General features: G+C 40.0%; 1 protein-coding gene across 7 annotated transcripts in view; it reads left to right on the top strand.

Moving 5' to 3' along the window:
• Nucleotides 1-22,358, top strand: part of si:dkey-253i9.4 (rap guanine nucleotide exchange factor 2) — a 58,464-nt gene extending 36,106 nt beyond the window's left edge. For 3 of the 7 annotated variants that reach the window (XM_036582953.1, XM_036582951.1, XM_036582956.1), the window contains 23 exons: nucleotides 1,798-1,920; nucleotides 2,944-3,121; nucleotides 3,960-4,096; nucleotides 4,511-4,669; nucleotides 4,836-4,988; nucleotides 5,451-5,615; nucleotides 5,716-5,823; nucleotides 5,925-6,128; nucleotides 6,277-6,385; nucleotides 6,655-6,898; nucleotides 7,925-8,085; nucleotides 8,545-8,559; nucleotides 10,542-10,782; nucleotides 11,352-11,735; nucleotides 11,847-12,058; nucleotides 12,157-12,280; nucleotides 13,673-13,696; nucleotides 14,834-15,051; nucleotides 16,310-16,426; nucleotides 16,998-17,147; nucleotides 17,552-17,723; nucleotides 18,560-19,107; nucleotides 21,144-22,358. In XM_036582953.1, coding sequence (XP_036438846.1) covers nucleotides 1,798-1,920; nucleotides 2,944-3,121; nucleotides 3,960-4,096; nucleotides 4,511-4,669; nucleotides 4,836-4,988; nucleotides 5,451-5,615; nucleotides 5,716-5,823; nucleotides 5,925-6,128; nucleotides 6,277-6,385; nucleotides 6,655-6,898; nucleotides 7,925-8,085; nucleotides 8,545-8,559; nucleotides 10,542-10,782; nucleotides 11,352-11,735; nucleotides 11,847-12,058; nucleotides 12,157-12,280; nucleotides 13,673-13,696; nucleotides 14,834-15,051; nucleotides 16,310-16,426; nucleotides 16,998-17,147; nucleotides 17,552-17,723; nucleotides 18,560-19,107; nucleotides 21,144-21,169 — 3,972 coding nt within the window. In that variant the 3' untranslated portion in view covers nucleotides 21,170-22,358. Of the gene's footprint in view, nucleotides 1-1,797; nucleotides 1,921-2,943; nucleotides 3,122-3,959; nucleotides 4,097-4,510; nucleotides 4,670-4,835; nucleotides 4,989-5,450; nucleotides 5,616-5,715; nucleotides 5,824-5,924; nucleotides 6,129-6,276; nucleotides 6,386-6,654; nucleotides 6,899-7,924; nucleotides 8,086-8,544; nucleotides 8,560-10,541; nucleotides 10,787-11,351; nucleotides 11,736-11,846; nucleotides 12,059-12,156; nucleotides 12,281-13,672; nucleotides 13,697-14,833; nucleotides 15,052-16,309; nucleotides 16,427-16,997; nucleotides 17,148-17,551; nucleotides 17,724-18,559; nucleotides 19,108-21,143 lie in introns of those variants that run through there. The other 4 variants (XM_036582952.1, XM_036582954.1, XM_036582955.1 and 1 more) reach the window with 4 other exon arrangements.
• Nucleotides 22,359-25,234: the final 2,876 nt, after the last annotated feature.

Genomic DNA, 25,234 nt, shown 5'->3' with positions numbered 1-25,234 from the left:
AAAGTTGTGTTTCATAGCACTTTCTGTGGCCTACATACTAAAATAATTGTAGTATGTTTTATTTTACGTAATCTGTTGTCACTGATTTTTGGGTGTCAGTTTCTGTTTTCTGCTGAATGTGTCCTGAATTTCATTTTTTTGGCCATTTTTATTTCGATGCATCACTAATTAAAATATATTGCAGCTATTGTATTGAAACTTGTAGACAAAACAGTTTGGCATGTGATTTTTATTGCTACTGCAGGTCTAAAAATTTTTGTAGTGCAGATGATTTAGGGTAAATAAGTAAATTAAGTAGGGTAAAAAATTTTCAGCGAGTGGATGAGTTCAGTAATATTAGTGATGATTTGATTACAAGGTCAGAGTATTAAGTTGTGTGTGTGCCTATTCTAATTGCAGTGGTGTGTTGTGTGGTCTCTGTATGTAGGCCAGTTGAACTAGGCCATGAGTTCAAACCCATCAACAGCTTCTATTATATTAAGCCTCTGGATATACTGTTTAGCATTAAGCACGCGTGTGTGTGCGGGCTCACGCACGTGTCCACTAGCTGATCTATTTCATAGCGCACAATCATGAGAAGGGGAATGAAGTGTGAATTAATTTGGTAATGACCTCCTAAAGTCATTAGCATATCACTTCACATGGCAAACTGCGAGCTGCCACTTAATCCCCTCTGAATTCAAGCGTTGTGCTTGAGAGTTTTTAATGGGGGTTTGTGAGTGTTTGTGCATTCTTTTAGCACTTAACGAAAGCATGCAAAATGGAGGCATTGATTAATGGACAGCACTGTGCAAAAGTCGGGGACCGCCCCTTATTTATTTTATTTTTGTAAAAAAGGCTGTTAAGTACAAGTTATTTCTTTTTCAGGAGGTGTTTCTGAGGAAATGATCTACTTTCAAAAAGAAAGAGAAAGTCAAAGAAAAAAAGTGAAAAAACGGGGAAAAAATGTCCAGAGAAAATGGGACTCTCAACAACTGTGCAAGACTTAGGAAAACCAAAACTGTCACCATCAGATAAACTGTACTTTTGAAAAAAGATTCACTCTTGCTTCAGATCTAAAAAAATCCACAGTTTTTTAGCCATCCTTCCGCTGTGAGAAGACAGCTCAACACCATGAGTCTCACAGGATGTGTAGCTGTCAGGAAGTCCTTACTGAGAAAAGAGAAATAGAGAAAAAATTAAACTGCAAATCAAACAAAGAAGCTGTTCTCAGTCCAGCATCACTGAATGTTTTTGAAATTATGTGGATTATGAGAAGCAGAAAATGCAACCAACTTCTAAGACTGAACTTTGGAGATGTAGAAAGACATCCTGCAGATTTCTTTGAAAATCTGAAAGCAAGACTCCTGAAAAGAATGAAAGCTCTAATGAAGGCAAAGAGTGGACACACTAAATGCTGAAAAATTATATATTACTATATTTAGTTTATGAGGTTTCTGTGTAATTTTCTGTTTAATATGGTTTTTGCTTTTTTCCTGATGCAGAAAAATGAATAACTTGTACTTATTGACCTTTTTGACCAGAAATGAAATAGATGAAAGGTGGTCTGTAACTTTTGCACAGTACTGTAGATGTTCCTCTATGGTTTTGTTAAGTGTGTTTGTGTATGTGTGCCACTCTCATGCTGCTGGATGTAATTGTGCTATGAGCGGAAGGGGGGGTTTAGTGAGCTTAATCCTTTGAGCCATTATGGACTAGAATGCAAAAGGCAGTGCGCGCACACACACATTCCATGCATGCATTTGTCACCAGCAAATTTGTGTGTGTGTGTGTGTAATACTTTGTTTTCTCTTTCAGCTTCCTGCAGATTTCTCTAAGCTCCACCTTTCAGACAGTCTCCACCTCCACATGTCCTCCAGCCAATCACGATCCAGCATTGCCAGTGACTCGGGAAGCAGTAGCCTATCGGATATTTACCAGGTATGTCTCTGAGTCTGTCCATCTCTCCCACTCGTCTCACTCATTCTTACAAGCGGTCTTCTTGCACAGGCTGGGCACATTGAAGTCATCATTACAGGCACCTCACATGAACATCTGGGACACAGATTTAAATCTCTCTGAAAAAGAGTCCCCCCCCCTTTCTGTTTGATCTAACTCACCATCTGTCATATCAGCTCATGACCTCCAGATAAACTCCACCTGCATCCCCCAGACCCCACCTCTAACCTACACATACATATATAAATGCAAATTTAATACATTTATGGTGCCAAAATAGTACCAACTATTGAAAAAAAAAAGTCATTCAGTAGCTAAATATTGGATTTTAGAGTAGCAGTCAGTTTTAAAGTCATAGTTTTGCAGAAATTTGAGTTTTCCAATTACACTAGACGCAGTCAATCAGCCAACACATTTGGCTAATCACAGGATCATACAAACGCAAGATCCATCACACTCTCAAATAATGCAGTAAAGTAACAAATAACCCCCCCACCAACTAAACAACACTATATTAACACTAGCCTCCTGCTGAGCCCTCCTCTGTCTGTACCCAGCTTACAGGAATGGTTTAGTGAAAAATCGAATTTACTAAATTTTCCACTTACCCCAGAAGTAGTTGATCAGCAGAGAATTTTTTGGAGTCTAAATTTTACTTCTTTATTTTAAAACTGGAGCAGTGAGGCTTACATTGCTAACAGGTATTAGATCTCAATAGTCACCCAAATATCTCAAACCATTTCCATAAATATACCAGAACGTCTCTCAACCATGTTTCTTAGCAACATTTGCCTCACACCTCCGGTTCTAGACCTAGGAAGCAAAATTTTGACAATTTTTTAGCAAAAAAATTGACTACATTTGGGGTAAACAGGAAAACTGGCGAACTATTCCTTGATAATACTAGTTCTTTGCACTGGTACTGTGACCAGTCAGATTCAAGTCCTGCACTTAATATTTTTAATTCAACACAACTGCAATTAAATTAAAAAATCTCTCTGACAGGCTACTGAGAGTGAGTGTGGCGATGTGGATCTCAGTGGACTGCCTGAAACGGCGGTGGACTCGGATGAGGACGAGGACGATGAAGATGTGGGGAGGTCATCGGATCCCCTCATGAGTCGGGACATAGTGAGAGACTGCCTGGAGAAAGACCCCATGGATCGTACAGATGATGACATTGGTAAAACAGACGATTTCTAACACGTATTTTATGTTGTAGTTTGTTAATAAAGAGTCAGTCCAGTCTGCTGGGAGCTCAGTACACGTATTCATATACCTATATGTCAGTGCATATATACTCACTATCTACTGCCCACCTGCCTTACAGGTCTTCAAAACGGTCTTCAAGGCCCCGCAGATGGTCCACGTTTTTGCTCTATCCTTACTCTCAGTTTATAAGGATGAAGCAAAAGGGTGGACCACCTGGTGGGTCCTGAGGACCAGTATGAAAACCGCTGTTTAAGATGCTCTATAGGGGATTGTCACAATTCAAAACTATAGCTGAGACACCTTTTAGCCTCTTCTGAGTGTCTCTTATTTGCTGTCTTTTGTGGTAACAGCTGTCAGTGATCAAAACTAGGCATCTGGGTTCATCCTGTTAGAGTACAGTGAGAGGGGAGGGGCAAAGTGACGATTACGTGACTGTGAGTGTGTCGTAAAATCTAGGCAATTGAGATTTTGCCATAGAGACAGACATTGGAAACATTCAGGTCGAGAACTTTTATTGATCTGAGCCAAATCAATCTGTGTAGAACTGTAATTAGAGCTCTGTAGATTGAAGTCATGTTTAACACATGATGTATCGAAAATCAAATTGAATCACAACCTCAGAAAAGAAAGTTGTATCGCTAGTATTATTTGGATTATGGGTAACAGCAACTGTGCATTAATAGGTTGTAAGTGACCTGTACAAAAAATAGCTCAAAGAAAGTCTCTCATAAAGAAAATGCCTGAGCACATACACTCACACACTCCCTGAATCTGTCTCGCATTTTATTTTCCTCTCTCTGTATCTACAGAGCAGTTACTGGAGTTTGTGCAGCAGCTCCCAGCATTCGCCAGTCTGAGTGTCTCTGTGAGGCGAGAGCTGTGTGCTGTTATGGTGTTTGCCGTGGTGGAGCGGGCAGGGACCATCGTACTCAACCACGGAGAGGAGGTCAGTCGCCAGGCATTTCTGCATCTTTTTTGGCGTTAGCAAATTTGTTGCAGTGCCTTTAGCATTAAAATTTCAGTCTGGAGCTACTGCTGTTTAATCTTTGATACAGCAGCAAGAGAGGCTTTTAAACAGAACAATGCAAGACCACAATCACTGAAACCTACTGCATGTTCACTGTGTTTTTGTTAGTTCCTAGAGTATTTATAGTGGTGTTTTCCTGCTTTAATACAGCCACTTTAGGTCTGGAAGAGCTTGTTAAAGGGCATTAACAAAACAAAAAAAAATTGCACCTCAAAACTAATTGTGGAGACAGACACTGTTGGTACCTCCTAACTGAGCTGTTGAGGCAGTTCATCTTTATCTTCTGAATGTCTGTTGCCCTTTAATATATGCATGTCTATATGTGTGATGTAGCTGGACTCGTGGTCAGTAATCCTGAATGGGGCTGTGGAGGTGATGTATCCAGATGGACAGTGTGAGACTGTAGGCATGGGGGGCAGTTTCGGGGTCTCTCCCTGCCTGGAGAAAGAGCTGATGGTCGGCGTCATGAGGACCAAAGTGGACGACTGCCAGGTACATTTTTGTGTAAATAAACTGGATAGAAACAAATTGACTTTTTGTTCTGGTTTTGGATCAGATTGGATCAGATTGTGCCATCAGATCTGTTGTATAATGTGATCATCATCTTGCAATAAAATACCTGAATGCGAAATCACTTTGTTTTCTTTCCTGTGTGCAGTTTGTGTGTATAGCACAGCAGGACTACTGCTGCATATTGAATCAGGTGGAGCAGAACACGCAGCGGGTAGAGGAGGAAGGAGAGATAGTCATGGTGAAAGAACACAGAGAACTCGACCGCACGGGAACCCGCAAGGGCCACATCGTCGTCAAGGTATTAGCATTCTTGATCAGATTGCTAACCGGTTGTGCTTATTAGTGTGGTGGCGTGCAGAAATTGTGACTTTATACTTTTTATATTTCTTAAAATAATTAACTTATTTCATTATTGTATACATATTTTATTTTCAGAAGTTCTAGCTTTGCCTTGCCTATGTCTTAAAAAACAAAAAATAATACATTAAAAACAGAGTTTCAGCAAATGTTTCAAGAGCTACAGTCAAAACGAGACTCTTCTTCTAGCACTAGTATGTCTTAGTAGAACATGAGGTCTTTTGGTCTACCAAATTCAACCTTAATTGAGGATCGCCCTGTTACAGCCGTTTATATTTTCACCATTAGTATTCCCCTCCAAGTTTCTTGCTTTTAATCAGAACAGACATGATGGCTCAAGTCATGTTGACCTTCCACTGGAGCAGACTCAGACATCAGTAACGTCTTTAAACTCATCTCCCAGGGCACATCAGAGCGATTGATTCAGCATTTAGTGGAGGATCACTCTGTGGTGGACCCCACATATATTGAAGACTTCCTGCTGACCTATCGCACATTTATGTCCAGTCCTCTCATCATTGGCCAAAGACTACTGGACTGGTTTAATGACCCCAGTCTACGTGATAAGGTATGGAAACTTTTTTGTATACAGCTGAAGCCCCTATCATAATCATTCCATTCTCCTCTACAATACACAAACATGCACTCAGTTACACTCTCTCTCGCAGGTGACACGGGTTGTGTTGCTGTGGGTTAATAATCACTTTAGTGACTTTGAGGGAGACCCTGACATGACCAACTTCCTGGAGGAGTTCCAGAACTGTCTGGAAAGAGAAGTATGAAAATAAGCCCACACAAATGCACAAATATATGTAAGTATTCAGTGTCCTTCATGCTTATACACTCATGCCTCTTTCTCCCTTCCCTCTTGGAGCAGAAGATGGCTGGTCAGTTGCGCTTGTTGAACATTGCATGCGCTGCTAAGGCCAAACCTCGAGTGGTTTCCATCACAAGGGTCTCACGGGAGATGCCCCTCCCCTTCACTCTTATTGGTGGTGCCGAGAGAGGGACACGCCTCTTCATTAGCAGTGTGGAAGTAGGCAGCAAGGCAGAGGAGGCGGGGCTTAAGCGTGGAGACCAGGTAGGACCAAGTGACCATGGATATGACAAGAATAGCATGTTAATAGCTTCTAAATTTACATAATAGCCTAAATAGCTCCTAAAATGATGCCTATGTTTGTCTTAAATTAAATTGGTTATTGATCAGTGCTTTTTCTCTCTTTGTCTAGATATTAGAAGTGAATGGGCAAACCTTTGAGAATGTACAGTTGTCCAAAGCCACTGAGATCCTCAAGAACAACATGCATCTGTCCATGACAGTCAAAACCAACCTTTTGGGTGAGGCCATTGATTTTAATACACATACATCTGCATTCCTAAATAGGGTTTGTTATGTTTTATTCCTAAAATACCTTAGACAGTATTCAAGGCCTGCCTTAGACTTGGCACTGATTATATATAGTTTAAACTTGGGTGTTTGGATCAAAAATATGAATCTACACAATAAAAGATAGCAAATGACTTGGACATCAAAACAATGGGCCAGGCAGCTCACAAAATGAATACTGAAGCTGAAATATCAACATTTCGTTTTCTCTTTCTCTCAGTCTTTAAGGAGCTGGTGGTCCGAGTAGCGGAGGAGCGAAAGAACGGTGTTCCTCATCTCCCTAAAATTGGCGATGGGAAGAAAAACTCCCGTTATTCTGTACCTGATCTTGGGGTTGCAACTGGGGTCATCAGTCAAGAAAAGGTCAGCAAGAAGGCCAAAGCACACACGGTGGGCGGCCGCAACAAACTGATGAAGATTCTGGACAAAACGCGCATCAGCATCCTACCTCAGAAACCATACAGGTACCAGTTCAAACTCACATATACTGAAGTCATGTATAGTTCCATACAAAAGTCATAGGCACCTGACCGTTTATCTTAGAAGGGAGTGTGTTTCTACCAATGAAAACACCATATAGCATTAGAATACAAATAAGCAGAAATACAGTAAAAGGTGACAAGTTTCCTTTTTTCAAAAAAAGTTGTTGATATCTTGAGCTAGTTTGGTGCCAGATTTTTTCTAGATGCCCCCAGCCAGCACAGATATTGATTAAATTCCATCAGCAACACACTTAATTTAATGTAATGAAGTATTTATTTGCCAAATTAATTACTGGATGATTACTACGAATACCAGGCTGCCATGAGGAGAGGTTTGAAAACACACTGACACATAAAATCACTACTACTAATGTTATTTGTAATTATTGCCATGTTCAGATTTTTCAGAGCAAATAAATATTTACAACGCAGCTAAAGGGCATTTTAAATCTAAATTTCTCAGGCACCTAAGACTGAGTACCATTCAAAAGTTTGGTATCACTTCTTTAAATAATATATAACCCAATTTGGTTGCAGATATTGGGTATAAAACTGTTCTAATATGCAAATCCCGTGCAACTTCACACCTGCCAAACAATTAGCAGGGCACTAGAAAGCTGTAAATTAAAAGGCAGAAATTTTAGATGTGTTCACGATGATGGATGAAGCTGTAGAAGATAAAAAATTAATACATTTAATCACAAGCATTCATCATGTTTCAGAGGTATGGTAAATATTAGTATATTATAAATTGTTAAACTTGTTCACAGAATTCTAAAACATCTAAAACTACCTTTAGGTGAATCATTTGTAATATATAAAACAAACTGTATAATTTATTACTGTATACAGAATAACAAATTAATATGGCAAGTGATTCCAAACTTCTGATCGGTAGTGCATATTAGTACGCCATTTTGAAATTCCTGTTCATGCTGAACTGTATTATCGACACCAGTATGATTTGTGACAATCGCATGATGGGAGATGATTTGTTTTGGTTGACAGTGACCTCGGGTTGGGGCAAACGCAAGACGACACCGTCGTGGGTCTGAGGCAGGCCAAGCAGCCTCCGCCCGCTGTGCCGGTCAGTGGAAACCTGTCATCCAGCAACCCCGACTTGGCACAAGGCCAACAGCGTATCATTGATTACAGCACGCAACCACCCGGTAACGTCAACACTTCATTTATAACTCAGCCAGGGCTGTCAAAGTCAACTAATGTATTAATCTATTACAGCATCCTTGGTCGACTCTGTCAGTTAAACAATAGGGTTTATTTATGTGTTTTCTTCTTTGTTAAAATAGTTACAACTAGATATTTCTGCAAGTGAAAGATTGGACAATGTTGTTGATGTCAGGCCTCAGAAAATCAGTCCATAATCAGGAGTAGCCCTAAACCCACTGAGCTGTATCCAGCACATAGCACTAAAACAAGGCCATTCGCTGCAGAATACATGTTCACCCAGCACACAGCTGTTCTGTTCTCATCTCGCTTCCTGCTTTACTGTCTCATGCTAACTACACAGTGTGGTTGTGCGTGTATGTTTTTGTGTCTTTGTGCTCTGCTGAATATGTTTATAACGCCTGTGTGAGATTCTAACTCCTCTTGAACCTTCTTGCTCACAGCACCTGGATTCACTCGTGAGTACTCGCGCACTGATGGGGCTCTTGCCGCTGTCTCAGTAGAAATACCTGTTTTATGCTTTTACCGTCTCTGTCAACACCTGTCTTAGAGATCTTTTGCTTCTCCTCGACTCTGTCTGGCTCTGGGAACCTGTCTTATGGCTCTAGCTGTAATGTCTTGAGTAGTTTTGATTGCACTCTCTGTCCCTTGATAGAAGATAGTCTTGCTGATCCAGCTCTCTCTGTAGATTCCTCATCGCCTGTCTGCCAGCTCCGTCTTGTAGACGAATTAATTTCAGAATTATCACCTGTATGGATGTGGTTACTCTTCTCCAGATATCTTTGCTAGATCTTTATGTAATTGTTATATAATTAGGGCTGCAACGATTTGTTAACAAATGCAGAATTTTTTTCAATTTATTTTTTTAAATTGTTGACACTTAACAGTTGTTCTCAATAAGGGATGTGCATTTTGACAAATTTTGAAATTTTAGCCAGTGCAGTTCTTTCAAAACAGGAGTGATATGATCTTTCTTTTTTGTTTTTGTTAGGATGCGTGCAGCTGCATTAGAGTTGTAGACGATTTATTGTTTTCTTAGTAAGCCCAGTAAAAAGAGCATTAATCAGTTCTGCTTGTAACAAATGCATTAACAGCTTTCTCTGCTTCACTCTGAGATAGAAAAAGTTGAACTTTAGCTTTTGGTAATTGCTCTAATAAAGGCGCCACTTAACCATTTCTACAAATAATCGTTAGTTGCAGCCCTAATTGTAATACTTTATACAAAATTCTCTTCATAATCTACCTTTCTCATCAGGGTGCAGTCGCCCTTATCCCTCTTTCTCAGCTGTCTTCAGTTACACACTTTTCCAGCTGCTCGTCTTGCCTGTCTGCAGTCATTGTTCTAACAGTTCTGTGATCAGTAGAATGTCTTAATTGTTACTTCTTCTGTGTAGTAGCTGAATCAGTCTGTTACATGTTTCTTCAGTCCCCTAGATTAATCTGTCCTTGATACTGTCGTTTTCTGGTCTCCATTAATTTGGGTTTGAGCTCAAAGCTTTGATCCTTTTGTTGATTCGAGCTATCTCAGTTCCAGCAGACCATCTGCATGTAATTTGTGCTGTGGAACTGGGATCCTGGTGCTGGTTAGATAGCCTAGATCGGCAATCCTGAATCTTGTAAGCTTTCACTTTTGTCCACTCCACAGCTTCAGTCTGGCACTTCATCATTTCAGAAGTTTAAAAGATGGATTATGCATGCTAGTAAAAGCATAACAAAAAGTGTAAGAAAGAAGTGCAGGTTAAAAGTCGTGGGGAACAAATAGCATAATATTGCAGTATTTTTGGTTTAAAGATAGTGTGGATATGTGGTGCCCCAAAGAAGAATGTTCTGTTAATAAATTATTAATGTTTTAAACCCATCAGTACACTAACGGATTAAATGCATCTCTGTCTTAATCCACTAGATGGCACTATTTCTTTCTGATAAGAGAACATGCTTACCCAGCCTTCAGGAGAACTGGGCCAAGTCCCCCCTGTTAACACAGGAATCAGAAACAGCATTATAACATATCAGTAAGAGTCTTGTAAACATCTCTCCATAAAAACATTTGTTAAATATGTACATATAAAGGCTGTTTTAAATGCCATTTGTCTGCTTCACAAATTCCATTTCCATTGACCCGGTCAATTTGTAGAGCTGACTTGTCAAAAGTATAATCGATGGATTGGTCATTTGCTGAGAACTGTTTGCCCTAAATTTGTTTGAATAGTCATATTAATTTGCGTATTCCTTTCCTTTTGTTGTCCCTCGTGACACAAACTTAGGTGACTCTCCTCTGTAGTTCATTAGGACATAAAGATCAGGGTGGTTGAAAAGGATGCCAGACTGAAACTGGAAACTTAAAACAAAGTGAAAGCTTATGAACTGCAGGATGGTTGAACCAGTACTTGTGGTCTAAACGATCCAAGTTAAATTGGTTTTTACATCAATTATTTTTCAGAATTACAAGATCAGGTGCTGCGAGTTTTCAAGGCAGACCAACAAAGTCGCTACCTGCTGATCAATAGGGACACCACAGCCCGAGAGGCCGCCAATCTGGCCATCAGAGAGTTTGGTCTCACTGCAGGACCTGAAGCTTATTCTCTGTGTGAGGTATCTGTCACACCTGAGGGCGTCATCAAACAGAGGCGACTCCCAGACCAGCTCTCAAAACTGGCCGACAGGATTCAGCTCTGTGCCAGGTGAGCTTTGGGACAAAGTTCCATTCTCTCACACACACAGGCTTGCGATTAGTTTTAAATCCAGCACACTTAAGTCACTCACGTTGTTGGCAGCGGAGTCCAAGATATCCTCAATGTTAGTACAGTGCTTTATGCAGAGTTTGTCTACACTAGAAGCTGTTTTTGACGGCACTGATTGATGAGTACGTTTATGGAATTTACTAGGGGTGCATCTGTCATGGATTTTACGTTTAGCAGCAGCGTTACTTACCTCGGAATACATGTTATTTACCTAATACAGTTTTAACATAGATGGGTTAAAATCAAAATAATAAATTGTCCGATATACAGTTGCATGTAATTAATTACTGTATTTATTTATTTTTCTTTATTAATGATCTGATGATGGCTGTAGATGTCACAAAGCTAATTTTAGCAGATACTATCATGATGGGGGTTTTTGTAGATCCTCAGCTGGTGTTGGTCATTGGTCAGGTTAGGACAAAATAAATATAAACAATGACAAACACGTATATAAACAATGATAAACAATGAATTAATAAAAAGATAATTATTTGTTTTTCTCTCAGGTACTACCTTAAGAGTAATATGGAAACTGAGACTTTGTGTTCGGACGTCGAAGCTCAGGAACTGCAGCGGGAGTCTCAGGTGTGTCTGCTGTCTCTGAGCTCCATGGAGATGGCCAATCAGCTCTCAGCACGCAACTACCTGCTCTTCGCCAGCGTCGAGCCCACAGATTATATCATAGACCTCTTCAAGCTCCGACCACATGACCCGCCCACCAACCTCCGCAGCTTTGAAGACCTCATCAATCTGGAGACCTTCTGGGTCGCCACGGAGATTGTGCGGGAGTCTAACCAAGTCAAAAGAATGAAGATTATCAAGCACTTCATAAAAGTCGCCCTGCACTGCAGAGACTGCAAGAACTTCAACTCCATGTTTGCCATTATCAGGTAAGCCATCAGCTCTCACTGCTGTGGACTTGTGATTAATAATTAATTTGATTTGATTCGCTTCAGTCTTTTCTCTCTCTCTCTCTCTCTCTCTCTCTCTCTCTCTCTCAGCGGGTTGAATCTGGCCCCTGTCTCTCGGCTGCGTGCTACTTGGGAGCGGCTGCCTGGTAAATATGAGAAGCTGTTGTCTGAGCTGCAGGAAGTCTTCGATCCATCACGGAACATGGCCAAATACCGCAACCTGCTGAACAAGCACAACCTCCAGCCTCCGATCATCCCTCTTTTCCCTGTCATCAAAAAAGACCTCACCTTTCTCCACGAGGGTAAGACCCACAAGTCATAACCCACAGCGCTACCAGCTCCATCTTTGGGGTCTCCCATTTGGCTTCAGATTGTGAGTTTTCATGTGGCTGTGTTTTAGGCAATGCCTCTAAAGTGGATGGTCTGGTGAACTTTGAGAAGCTGAGGATGATCGCACGAGAGATCAGACACGTGGTTAGAATGGCTACCGTCAACATGGACCCAACTATGCTCTTTAAGACCAGGTACGCACGCGCAGCGCACACACACACACACACAGTTACACTCTGAATAGGATTTTGATACTGTCTCCACAAAGGTCACACACAGACATGCAATCTCAAGCTCTGCTCAACTTGTGGAATTCCGTAAAGTTACTTAAGCCCCTTTCACACTCAGAACCCAGGACATTATTGGGATGTTTGTACCAGTAATGTTCAGGCTTTACGACATTCATACATGCAGCCCTCAGTAAAGCAATAAGCCTCAAGTCACTACAGTGACTTTATAACAGGTAAGAGTGTTATTAGGCACGAAGTGGAGTATAACCCTTTATCTGTGACAAAATCACTGTAACGCACACCCTCAAGTGGCTTATTAATTATAATTATAAAAAAAACAACAAAAAACATAAAATATGATAAACTGCAGTGTTTCAAAATAAAATGTTGTTATTATTAATAATTGAGATAAACAATTATTCCGTCAAGAAATTTAGTTTTTTTTTAAATGTATATTGCACTCATTTCACAAACTTTTTAACTTTTCTGTCAAATAATAATAAACATATCATAATATAGCACTGTTAAATGCAACAATAATTACTTTATAATTAGTTCTGCTCCAAAATACCACCGAAAGGACAATGCCAGTTTCCTTTAGCACCGCTATGTGATTTTCAGTCTTATTTAGCTCAAAGCTAACAGGGTTGTTTGTCTGTTTTCCCACACTGGGGCTGAATCTTAAATGGCTCCCTGCTCCCTATCCTAATGCACTACATAGGAATTCAAATACTGGCTCCTGCATCCAACCACTTCCCATTATTCTTAGAAAGGCTTTATACGAAGATTTTGGAGTGTGTACCTGGCCATTCAGTCAAAAGAGCATTTGTGATGTCAGGCACTGATGCTGGACAAGAAGTCCTGGTACCAAAAGGTGTTCAGTAGAGTTTAGGCTCTTGCAATAGCACTTACAGTTGACTGTGGCCGATGTAGCAGAGCAGAAATTTCACACATTGACTTGTGGCAAAGGTGTCATCCTAACGCAGGTTAATTGCTGTGTCAGTTTTACCAGGGTTTTGACCCCAGCTTGCGTTCACACTTAACCCCTTCCCACTTAATGAGAGTTAAATTCTCAGGTGAACTCGCATGTGTGAAAGGGACAGTAGTGTGAATACTTTACATGCAAATGAAAACCACTGTTCTCACTGATTTTAATAATTGTTTGGGTGATATTTCCGCCAGCAGTGTTTGTGCTTGATGTCTCACTGGGCTCTTCCTGTGGTCTGTGGTCTGTGGTCTGTGGCCTCTGTTCTGTGGGCTTCACTGTATAAGCACTTGTCTGTCTCTCTGTCTCTCCTCTTTATGTCTGTCTTTCTCTCCATCCACCTCTTTGGTGTCCTCACGGCTCTGTTTTAGGAAGAAAAAGTGGAGGAGTCTTGGGTAAGTGGGACTATAGCTCGCGCTCTCTTTCTTACACCTCTTTCTCTTTCCCTCTACTTTTTAATCTCTTCTGCCGTCTTTTCCTGTTAACATTGCTGTGTTTGTGCCGTGTTATTAACCGAACTGACTCAGGCTGATGCAGTTTTAGTTAAACCCCACTAGTCAGCCTCTCTCCTCTCCTCTTTACCTTTCCTCTTCTCTTTTCCTCTTCTGTGCTCGTTTTCATCTTTTCCTTCTTTCTCTTTTTCTTTTTGTCTTCTGGTTTGCCTCTTCTTTTTTCTTCTCTTTTTTTCCGTCTACTCTTCCATTCTCTTCCCTCTTTTCTCTTCTTTTTTCTCCATTCCTTTCTTTCCCTTTTTCCCCATTCACTTCTGTTCTTGTTCTGTTATCTTCTCTTCCTTTTTCTCTTCTATATTTCTTCTTTTTACTTCTGATTTCTTGTTTTCCTCTTCTCTTTCTTCTCATCTTTCTTTCTCTTTTCTTTTTCCCCTTCTTTCCTTTTCTCTTTCCTCTTCTTTCTCCTCTCTTCTCTTATATATTCTCTTCTCTACTGTCCCCTTTTCTTTTTTCTTGTTTTCTTTTCCTCTTCTGCTTTTTCTTCTTTTTCTTGTTTCTTTTTCTGTTCTCTTAATGTCTTCTCTCTTTCCTCTTCTCTTCTATACTCTTCCTCTCTCCTGAAACAGCATTGGTAGCCTGTAGCATGCTGAGAACATTTAATGCATGCCCAAACAACAACTTTTGAGGTGTAAAATTCACCAGTCCGAAGGTGGCGACTCAACTGCATCTGAATATTATTATTAATTATATTAATTTTGAATAAACTGTGCATTCATTTTTAAATGAATAAAAATAAAGACAAAATTCTGTTCTTAAAATGTATTTCTGAAAACGATTTTCAGATCATTGTTTTTGGGGCACATTTGTATATTCAGTTCATCTTTAAAAATAATTCTGAATCATTCTGACAGAATCAAGTGAAATCTAATGCAGTGATGCTGAGATGTGAGGTTTTGTGATGCATTGAATCGTTTCCTAAAGAACTGCAAACAGATTTAATCTCGAGATTTACCCTGCTACCTTTTTTCATATGACATGTTTTCCTCACTCATTCATTCACTCCTTTTTCTGTCTGTGTAGGTCTCTGAGTCAGGTGAGCAGCTCCTCTCTGTCTGAGGTGGGAACGGTGGGCCAGCGGAGACGCGGCAGGCGGAGCTCCTTCCTCAGTGCTAAGAAACTGTACGAGGCAGAGATGATGAGCAGACGAGTGCGTCAGTATCTCGACACCCTCTCATATGAGAGTGACGAAGACACCTTACATACACTCTCCCTGCAGTGGGAGCCTGCCACCAACACAGGTGAGTTACGCACTGCGCTTGATTTTTTTTTAGTATCGCCAACAAGTTCCTTTTGAAAATCCTTATAGACAGTGTACTAAATGGAGATGCTTAAAAAGTCTGTAGACTATAGCACAAATATGGCTCGTTTAAATATCAGCATTTTATAATTAAAGCTCAATGCTTTTTGTAACCGGGTTGGTTTGTATCTGGGTCTAATCATCCCTTCTTATTGCAAACGTAATATTGTTGATAAAGACCAGACGTCACTAATCTTATCTACAAATTGCTGGTGTGGCTGCTGGTTTTCATTTAAACCAAGCAGCAGCAGAATTCATATAACTGATCAGTTGTTTGAAGACTAACTTACTGATTTAGATCGGTGGATTCAGGTGCTGCTGCTTGAATGGAAAGAAATCCTGCAAACACAACACCTCTCTGTGGATAAGATTGAATACTGCGATGATGATAATATACCCACAATATACCCAGTATACCCACCCCATGAGCACTGTACATAGAATTTCAAACCCAAATCCAAACGAGTCATGATTGGGTATACAAGGAACATTCACGAAAGGCTCAGTCGCCACTTTGAGGAAAAACTTTGTGAGCAAGTTGTCCAGCAGTTTAAGAACAACATTTCTCAACACATGATTACAAGGAATTTAGGGAGTAATCCATCTGAGATCCATAACATCATTAAAAGTTTCAGGGAATCGGGAGAAATCTCTGTAGGCAAGGCTGTAAACCAGTATCGAATGCCTGTGACCTTTGATACCTCAGATGGCACTGCATTAAAAAAATGACAAGCTTCTGTAATCAGTGTAACTACATGGTCCCAGGAATACTCATCACTGCATCTACAAATGCAAGTTAAGACTCGCCTACACAAAGTAGAAGCCATGTGTCAGCAACATCCAGAAATGCCAGCGACTTGTTAAAAGGAAAGGTGATGTTGCACCTGGTAAACATGCCTGTCTCAACTTTTTCTTTTTTACATGTTGCAGATATAATATAGTAGTACATAATACATATATATCAAATATTTCAAATGTAGGATAAAAGTACATATACAACTAGTTGAAACATTAAGCCTTTTAAGTGTTTTGGATTTGGGTTTGTACATGTTGTGTGAGTGTCTAATAGAACATCCTCTCATTTAAAGTTCTTCTGCTCTGAATGTTGTAGGATGTTTGTTAATGTTGGTCGTTTTTGTGATAAATACAAAGTGTGTATGTTCGTCTGTTTTATCTGTTGTTGTGTCTGTGTGTGTTAGTGTGTAAGACGACTGCAGAAAAGAGGAGAGTTGACGCCTCTCCAGTCAGTCAGAGAAGCTCCACTCCAAACCAACCATCTCGCAAGAAGCCACCTGGCAAAGAATTGCCCCCATTTGGTAAGATTTACATATTTGTTTATTTTTTTTAAATGAATCCTTTATAAAACTGTAGATATTTCTGGACATATGGACCACATATCTAGTGCATTTTACACATTGTACTTTTAATATATTAGCAAACACAATTGCAATATGGTTTAAAAAAAAAAAGGTTTCAAAAACTCCCTCTGGGTGCACTTTGAAACCTGTAAATGTAAGCTCTGCAAACTGTTTTGCATATAGAACGACCCTGAATATGATGTACCACTTAAGTTTTGGTATGCACAATTGTTAATTAATTACTTCATTAGTTCCTTTTTAATTTGCCTCAGTAGGTATGCTGTAACCTAGGTTATGAAATATTTTGACAGTAATTGCGTGACATTTTGTTTGCTTTGATTTGGTTATGAAAAAAAGTATGTAAAAAAAATAAATAAACTATATAAATAAATACACTTTCTCAGTGACCTACATAATGAAAAGGAAGCTTGCGTTAAAGTGCAGGCTTGGTGAAGGAATAGCACTAGAATGTTCAGTCAGCTTTTCAGAAAGATCCCATCTAAATGTGTGTGTGTGTGTGTGTTTCTAGGTGCCCGATCACCGGGGTCCTTAAAGAAGATTCTCTCTCTCTCAGAGGAGGGGCAAGAGAGGCAGAGAACACAGCCAGATGACAACCAATCAAATGCCTCCTCTCTGCTGTCTTCCCCACCCACTTCACCCAACATCACACCCAGAAAAGGTGCTACACTGTGAGCTGTACTAATTGTTGAGGTGTTTTTGGTGTTATTGAATCTGGTTGAGCTGCACATTTAGAGAAGCAGACACAGGTTTTAAAAGAGGACAAAACTGCTCAGCAGAGTTGCACCGATACCAGTTTTGCCTTCCAGTATGAATACCGATACCTTATCCTTCAGTATAGGCCGATAATGAGTAGCGATACTGATTCTATCTCTGTCTGACCAAACTAATCAATAGGTGCCTATAAATCCTGGTATTTATGTCATTACACTTTTTCAAATATGTTATTTGTGATTCTTTCTGATTGGGCCTCCTCTCGAAATCCTGGCCTTACAGATATATTTTTACTGTCATGTCATGAAGAGTGAGCGCGTGAGTTCTGACTGCTCTGCGTCTGTTCCATAGGGCCGTACCTGGCTGTGTCTGAAGCACCAGATCAGCTGAGTCTCCTGAGCTCTTCGTCCTCTGACCTCATCATGGCAGACGACCACACACACACTCACACACACGGGCTCTCTCACACACATACGCATGCACACAACACACACCGTACGGAGCCAGACCAGATCAGCCTCGGGTAAGAACACGGCCGCATACAAGAACAGTCTTTATTTGTTTTGTTTGTTTGTCTATCAGTCATTCCAGAAATGTTTGAGTAGTTAAGGTACTCAGGCCAACCTCAAAAACATTAAACACGGTCAGTTCATGGGCTTGTATTCACAAAGCTTCTCAGACTTGATGTGCTGATCTAGGATGAGATTCCTGTCTTATATACTGTGACTTTACTGACAGGTTCTAGATCAGAGCTTCTACTCTGAGAAGCTTTGTGAATGTGGGCCCTGGATGAGTAATGGTCACACTGAGCTCTTATGAAAAAAAGTAAAAAAGAACATCTTCTGATGCTTTAAAGCTATTTGAATCATTTGGTGAGAATCAGAATCGTTTAATTTTATCTTTTATATCTTTTACTATGTTGAAAAAAAATCTATTCTGATGCTGCTACTCCATTGATTAGTAATAGGCTGTGAATGTTTAAAAATTGTATTCAGATTAATGAACAGAGCTGTAGATGATTGTATAATGACTGAGAAAGCAGTATAAAGTTTTTTGGGGGTTATTTTGTTAGAGGGAGGCACGGCAGGCTTTGAAAGTTCTGTTGGATGATCTTTATTTATCTGACCCAAATATATGTAACGTGCAATTAGAGCTCTGTAAAGTATTATTTTTAATGAACATACAAAATATCGGACAAATGCATTGTTTCTGGAGCTAATATTAGCTTAAGCTTAAGCTAATATTAGTGTATTAATAAATGAACACGACATTTATTTGTGAACCTGTTTTTGCCCCATCACAAAATGTATTGTATACATTTTGTCTAATTTACATTTACTTCATCTCTTTCTGCCTCAGTTCCTACTCACTGACCCAGGACCAGTGCGACCGCGCCTCATTGGACGCAGCGGACAGCGGGCGGGGCAGTTGGACCTCCTGCTCCAGCGGTTCCCATGACAACATACAGAGCATTCCACAGCGTATAGGCTGCTATGACAGCCGCAGCTGGGAGACACTGTCGGAGGTGCCAGCGATGGGGCGAAGTCATTCGGCCACACCCATCACTTACTGGGGAGACGATTCTGAAGGCGACACGGGGACAATCAAGCGCAGAGGGGGGAAAGATGAGGTTCCGAACGTGCCGAAAACGGCAAGTCGGAGAGAGCGCCGGTTCCGTGAGCCCCCGCCCACCCCGCCTGGCTACACCGCGCTATCAGTGGCTGAGGCGGAGGAGCTCAGCCACAGTTACGTGCACGGTCGACGCCCGCCAGATTACAACTCAGCCCTGCAGAGGTCCCGCCTCATGAAGAGGTCCTGTGACTTAGAACCACCTCCACAGCCACGCCTGCCCAGCCGCTTGCACGGATACACCCACTGTCCTTCACCGCGGCGAGCAGCATGTGATGGTGAGGAAATGTAGTTCCATTTGATGGTCTGTCTGAAGGATGCTCAGTAGCTTATAGACAAATTGTAACACTGAAAAGTATTTCAGCAAAGTCAGATTTACACTATTCAGGCTTCAAGTGGCTACTGCTGTTGTTTTAGGATAAGCATACATATCTAGTCCCCAACCATCCTCCTGGACACAGTGCCGTGTCTGGAGTAGGTGGACTGCACTCATCGCAACCACGCAGAGCACAGGTTTTGTTTGCCAAGTAACTAATACATAAAATATCTCATCTAAAGAATTTTGTTGAAGTCTCTTTTAGTCCAGGTGCTTTAGTGCAGCCAGGAAATACATATATGAGAAAATATATATTTTAATTACACATTGTTTAAGTGGAAGGTTATTTATAAATGCAATTTACTATAAAAATGCTATTTTGCTATTTTCCCTTACATAATGTAAAGTTTTTACTCTATTACTTCTACAAATTATTTTTAGTCCCAAAATCTTCTTGCCACCCACCCCCAACTGCCTCCACCCTAAAATGTCAAATGTCAAATTTATTTATAGAGCTGTTGACCAAAGTGCTGTACAATCAATGTAGGAAAACTCATAAAACAGGCAATAAAAAGCTGGACTAGTTAAATAATGAAAAAGACAATAAATACGATCAGTAAGACTAACAACAACACGAAAGACGAGCGACTCCCACACTGAAACCAAAGCTTAAAAGAGAGTAAAAATGTGTTTTAGGTTGTGATATTAGAACAAAGTGTAGGAGCCAGCCTCACATGTAAAGGCACCTAGTTCCAGAGTTTGGGGGCCTTAACTGAAAAAGCAGGAACTCCACTGTTATTCAACCTTGATTCAAAGGCAGTTAAAAGGAACTGATCAGCAGACTTAAGTGCCCTTAATGGAACATATGGTTGTAATAGGTTAGAAAGATAGTTTGGAGCCCATTTAACGATTTATAAGCAAACAACAGCATCTTAAAATGAATCCTAAAACGTACAGCGAGCCAGCGAAGAGAGGTCAGTACAGGGGAAATCTGCTCACACTTGCGTGTTCCTGTTAAAAGACGAGCTGCATTGTTCTGGACCAACTGTAAGCGTGAAAGGGAGGCCTGACTAACACCAGCATAGAGGGCATATCAGTAGTCACGTCTGGACGAAATAAAAGCATGTATAACCCTTTCAAATTTTCTGAAAGATTAAGAGTTTTACCTTAGATAAGAGCCTCAGTTGGAAAAGATGGATTTAACCACATAGTTAAACTGGCTAATTTAAACCACTGTCCGTTATCACACCTAGATTTTTACAGTGTGTGGCCTGCCCTTGTCAGCTTTGTTTGTGTCTTCTTTTTATTTGTTATGGACAGTGCAAACAAGAACTAGAAATGATGGCTGAGGAAATGAGCAACAGGAAAAATCCACCTTGGTTATTTTAAATTATATTTAGTGAAACTCAATAAAAGTTACAGTTTAAGAGGTTACCCTCATCATTTTTTACAGTATCAGACAAGAGTGAGACTGTAACATGGTTAAGAAAATACTTAAAAAAACATTTCCTTTTTTTCAGGAATACCACTTGTTCTTACAGTTGTTCTTAAGACAAAAGTTTTTGAAGAAGACAATAATTTATCTCAGCTTTTTTCTTGGGTGTTTTTTTTAGAAAAACAAGCACATTTAAGATTTCCGCTCTTAAGACACTTTTGTGAAACCAGCCCCTGTTCTAGCCAATCAGCACTGCTAATGAAGTTAATTATCTAGTGCACGTGTGGCAGATTGTGGTTGGAACCAAATTCCGCTGCAGTGACGATCTCCAGGGAGTCTATTAGGGATCACCTGACAACTCGCCTTGGTTTTAGGTTGCTTATTTAGCCATGCCGTTCACATGATGCTGATCTGGTGGCTGTGAGTTTCTTCTACTTGTTAGCCTTGTTAGCTTTGTGGCTTCAGAGCAAAACTAAAGAAGTGAAACTTCACACATCAAACATGTCTCGACTGTGTTTTACTGTTGAAGGTCTAACATGTTCTCTCTCTTTTCCTCTTTGCAGAAAACGAGCAGGTCTCTGCGGTATGAAAATGCTCCATCCCTCTCAGCGCACTGCGGCTGTTTGTTCATTAATGTAGCACGCTGTTAAAATTCACAATCTCACTGAAATCTCACTGAAACCTGTGGCCAGTCCTCACAGCAGAACCAGACCAGACTCTTTACTTCTGCTGTCATCTGATTGGTGCCTGTAGCTGTCAGTCAACTCCATGAGGGGAACAGATTTTGTGGCGGAGAGACTAAACGCCACAAAATGTTCTTTACAATCACTGTGAGAGGCGTAAGAAGAGATGTTTTGGCACTTTGAAGGAAAGAAAAAACATTGAATGATGAAGGAAGATGGACAACTTGAATGAAAGATTGTTTGTTTGTTTTTTTGTTTTGTTTTTCTTTTCTGTTTTTACATTGAAAGTGGTTTTATCTTGGAAACAGTGTTATTTTAATTGTTGTCTGAAGTCAGCGCAGTCTATTGATGTGTGTACGTTTAGTGTGTGTGTGATGCATGTAAAATTACTTGAATCAGAGTGTGTGTGTGTGTGTGTGTGTGTGTGTGTTGAGTGGGTATTTCTGCTCTTCAGACACGGAGAAGCTGCCTGTATTAGACCTCAGAAACAACGTAATTCAGTGTTAACATCAGTATTCAGTCGATCACGATGTTATTATGGTTTGAATCATGTTCTCTCTTCTGTTTATATTCCCACCTCGGTTTCCAAATGTGATCACCAGCATTTGTATTACTGTTTTTTTTTTTGTTGTTGTTGTTTTTAAATAATGGTGTATTTTATTACTGAATCAGTTTCATTCCTCTCTTTGCCAATCAAGTGGTATCAGGCACAAACTGTAACTGTTGCACAAATGGAAAAGTGTAAAACTAGAATGTTTGCGTAGTTAATACTTGTTTATAAATATAGTTATTGCATAGCTACTTCCTTTATTTTTTACATATGCTTTAATTCAAGCGAAATGAACTGTTAGAACGCCTCCCAAGTCTCCGTCTCCCTTCCAAGCCCCATCTTTTCATACCACATGTATTTCTATGTCTTTTAAAAAGACACGTGGCGAAGTCTGTATCACATTTTGTATTTTTAATACAATAATTGTAAATATTGGTTATATTTTGTTTAAAATTTCAGAGAGATATAAGACTGTTTGAGGAAACATTCAGCTGCCATGAGTTTGAATGACTGACCAAGAATAAATACTGTAGCAATGGAGTGTCTTCTCGTCTTGTTTCCTGGTCACTTTTTTAAGAAACCTCTACCTTGTACCTCCATCTTGCTTGTGTACTAGAAACTGCAGCTCATCTGAAACACAGTTTGTTTTTCATCCTCTAGCTCTTCATCAGTGGCTTGTTTCTGACACCAGTGCAACACCACAGATACACTCATACCAGGTATGAGTATAACTGCTGTGCACCACTCAAAAATAACTGATCAACAGCAGTGCTGTGATCAGAAACTGACTATTGATGACTGAGGTAGTTGGGGGTTGATGGTCTGTGCAACAGATGGGCTCCGTTGTACACCTATATAGTTGAGCTCAAGAAGTGGGCAGTGGTGTTTCTAATAAGGTGAAAAGTGAACGTACAGATGGCTGACAAAGGAAAAACCATGATAAATGAGCGGAGAAACGTAGGCGCAGGCACTTCCAGGTGAACACGATGCATTTAAGTAGTACACATCCTGCCATTCTCTGGGGCATGTATAAAATGCTGAGCAGGCCCAGCTGACCTCAATTTTGGATCAAAATGACAAGAAGAAAAGATCCAAGTGACTCTGAAAGAGGGTTCATTATTAGGGCATGGATCACTGATGTCTTTCCCACAGGTGCCACTTTTATCACTGTTCCTATAGAAACACTAGCTGTTTGAACTAGTGTTTCTATAGGAACAGTGATAAAAGTGGCATCTGTGGGAAAGACATCAGTGCACACTCAATGACTGTGATGCTCGTGCATAGTGTGATGTGTACGGAAAAACAGAACAACTGTTCCTCAGGTTCCTACCGTTCAAAACGAACTGCAGACGACTTGCAGGAACCATGCAGTATTCAAACAAATATCTAAACAGCCAAACGTGAGCTGTTTGTCTCTGTAACGCGGAACTGGACAGCCGTCTGATTTCAGTCCACCTAACCGGAGACACATTTGACTACCAAGTGGTGGTGTTTAATATATATATATATATATATATATATATATATATTATTAAATTTATATAATATTTAATTATATTACTATATTACATATATTCTGTGTTTAGTAGTGTTGCTAGGCCTTTGCTATGGTATCCCAGGTGGTTGCTAATATGTGTGTGTTAGTATGTATGAACATATATATCAAATTATATATTGTACTATGAAATATATAAGTTTTATGGTTCTACCTTGAAAACTGAACTGTAAATAGTAATAAAAAGGGAAAACAGTAAAACATATTCGTAATGAACACATTTATACATTAGATAATCTCATGAAAATTGCACCCGGTGTCATTATTGGTTGGGAGAATTTCACTCAAATACATAATTATTTCCAATTATATTTATAATTATCAATAATATACAATATTAAGTATGATTATTTCAGGTACAAATTCTGCCATACTGGGGGTGGTTCATGCGGAGTGGTTACGTGTTCAGAAGACCCGTCACTCCAAAGCAGTTAACCAACAGAGAGTGCAGGTGAACACCCTCTTCTAAGACCCGCCTCCTGTTCAAAAGGGCCAAAAGTCAGAAGCAAAAATTATATCAGCAAAATCAGCAAATAGAAAAGAATTAAAGCAGTAACTGACCAAATGAGTACTAATCATTTTTAAAAGTTTGATTTAAGCCTCATTGTTTGTATTTGCAACATATTTTGGACATGTTGATACTTTGATGGATTTTATCATTTTATTCAAAACCTTTGGCACAAAATTAACTCCATACCAGTTTTTCATTTAATCTCTGAAATTTGAACAACTGGGTTAGGGCACCCTTTTGGTGCCAATAGCATGAATAATTCCAGTTTGTGAGATTAAAAACAGTTTAAAGTAATAAAAGTAAGGGCTCAATAATGAAGCAGGGATATGAACCTAAGTCGGGGTAAATGCAGGCCAAAATGTGTGAAGGTGGGAAATGGGCAGTGAGGAACCTGAACATGAAACCATTCCAAAGTCCAACACAAATGGATCAATCAAACAGACCCTGCTGAATTAAAACCTTATGGTTTCCGGTAGAGAGCACACCTTTAGATCCCATTAGAAACCATCAAATGCATTTAGAATCAGTCATCAGTCACCTGTTAAACCATTAGGATCACAGCAGTTCACCAGACTGCAAGCATACTTTCCTCAAATTATGTTCTGGTCTTCATCTCTGCCACCACTGACCTTCTCCAGATGCCTGTGTAGCAGCACACGTGATATGGTCTCAGAAGTGTAAGGTTGGTGGTTGGTGAGGTTGGTTGTTTTTTTTTTTGTTTTTTTTTAAACATTTGTCTTTGTGTTTTCCCCCCTATCGTCACCATGAAGACATGCCAAAGCAGTGCCTCAAGCAGGATTTGAACCAACAAGCTTCAATACTTAGATACATGACTGATACCAGTGAGCTACAGGATCTCACAGGTGTCTTCACCATGAAGACATGCAAAAGCAAGGCCTTAGGCAAGATTTGAACCAACAACTGTTTGTTCTCAGACACCAGTTTTATACCAATAAACCACCCAAACTTTAAAACAATGGCTTTTTTTTGGATATTTGTCTTTCTTTGAGATTCCCAGGTTGTGCATCCACTTATGTTTAGGAGCATCTTAAGCCAGGATCGCTTAAGGAAGAGATGATTCCAAAGGCAGTTCCAGATTAAACTCTTTCTAAAGGTTGTAACTCTTTGCTTAGAAGCATGCTTAGAAGGCCCTGAGGGTTCATTGCTGCTACTGAGTGCTGATTGGTTAGCACTACTTCATCTGCTACCTCTTAACTCAAGATGACATCATTGCTTCCAGATCCACATCCCCTCTTCTTTTCTCTCAGGAGGCTGAGAGGGGGATGCCGGGACTGTTGCTTCCCCACCAACCACCTCTCATCTCTCTGCACGGCCTTCATCTTAACTCACTTACA

The sequence above is a fragment of the Colossoma macropomum genome, unplaced genomic scaffold, assembly GCF_904425465.1.
Source record: "Colossoma macropomum unplaced genomic scaffold, Colossoma_macropomum, whole genome shotgun sequence".
Lineage (NCBI taxonomy): Eukaryota > Metazoa > Chordata > Actinopteri > Characiformes > Serrasalmidae > Colossoma > Colossoma macropomum.
The sequence above is the reverse complement of the archived record's forward strand: the minus strand, read 5'-3'. Positions and strand labels throughout refer to the sequence as shown.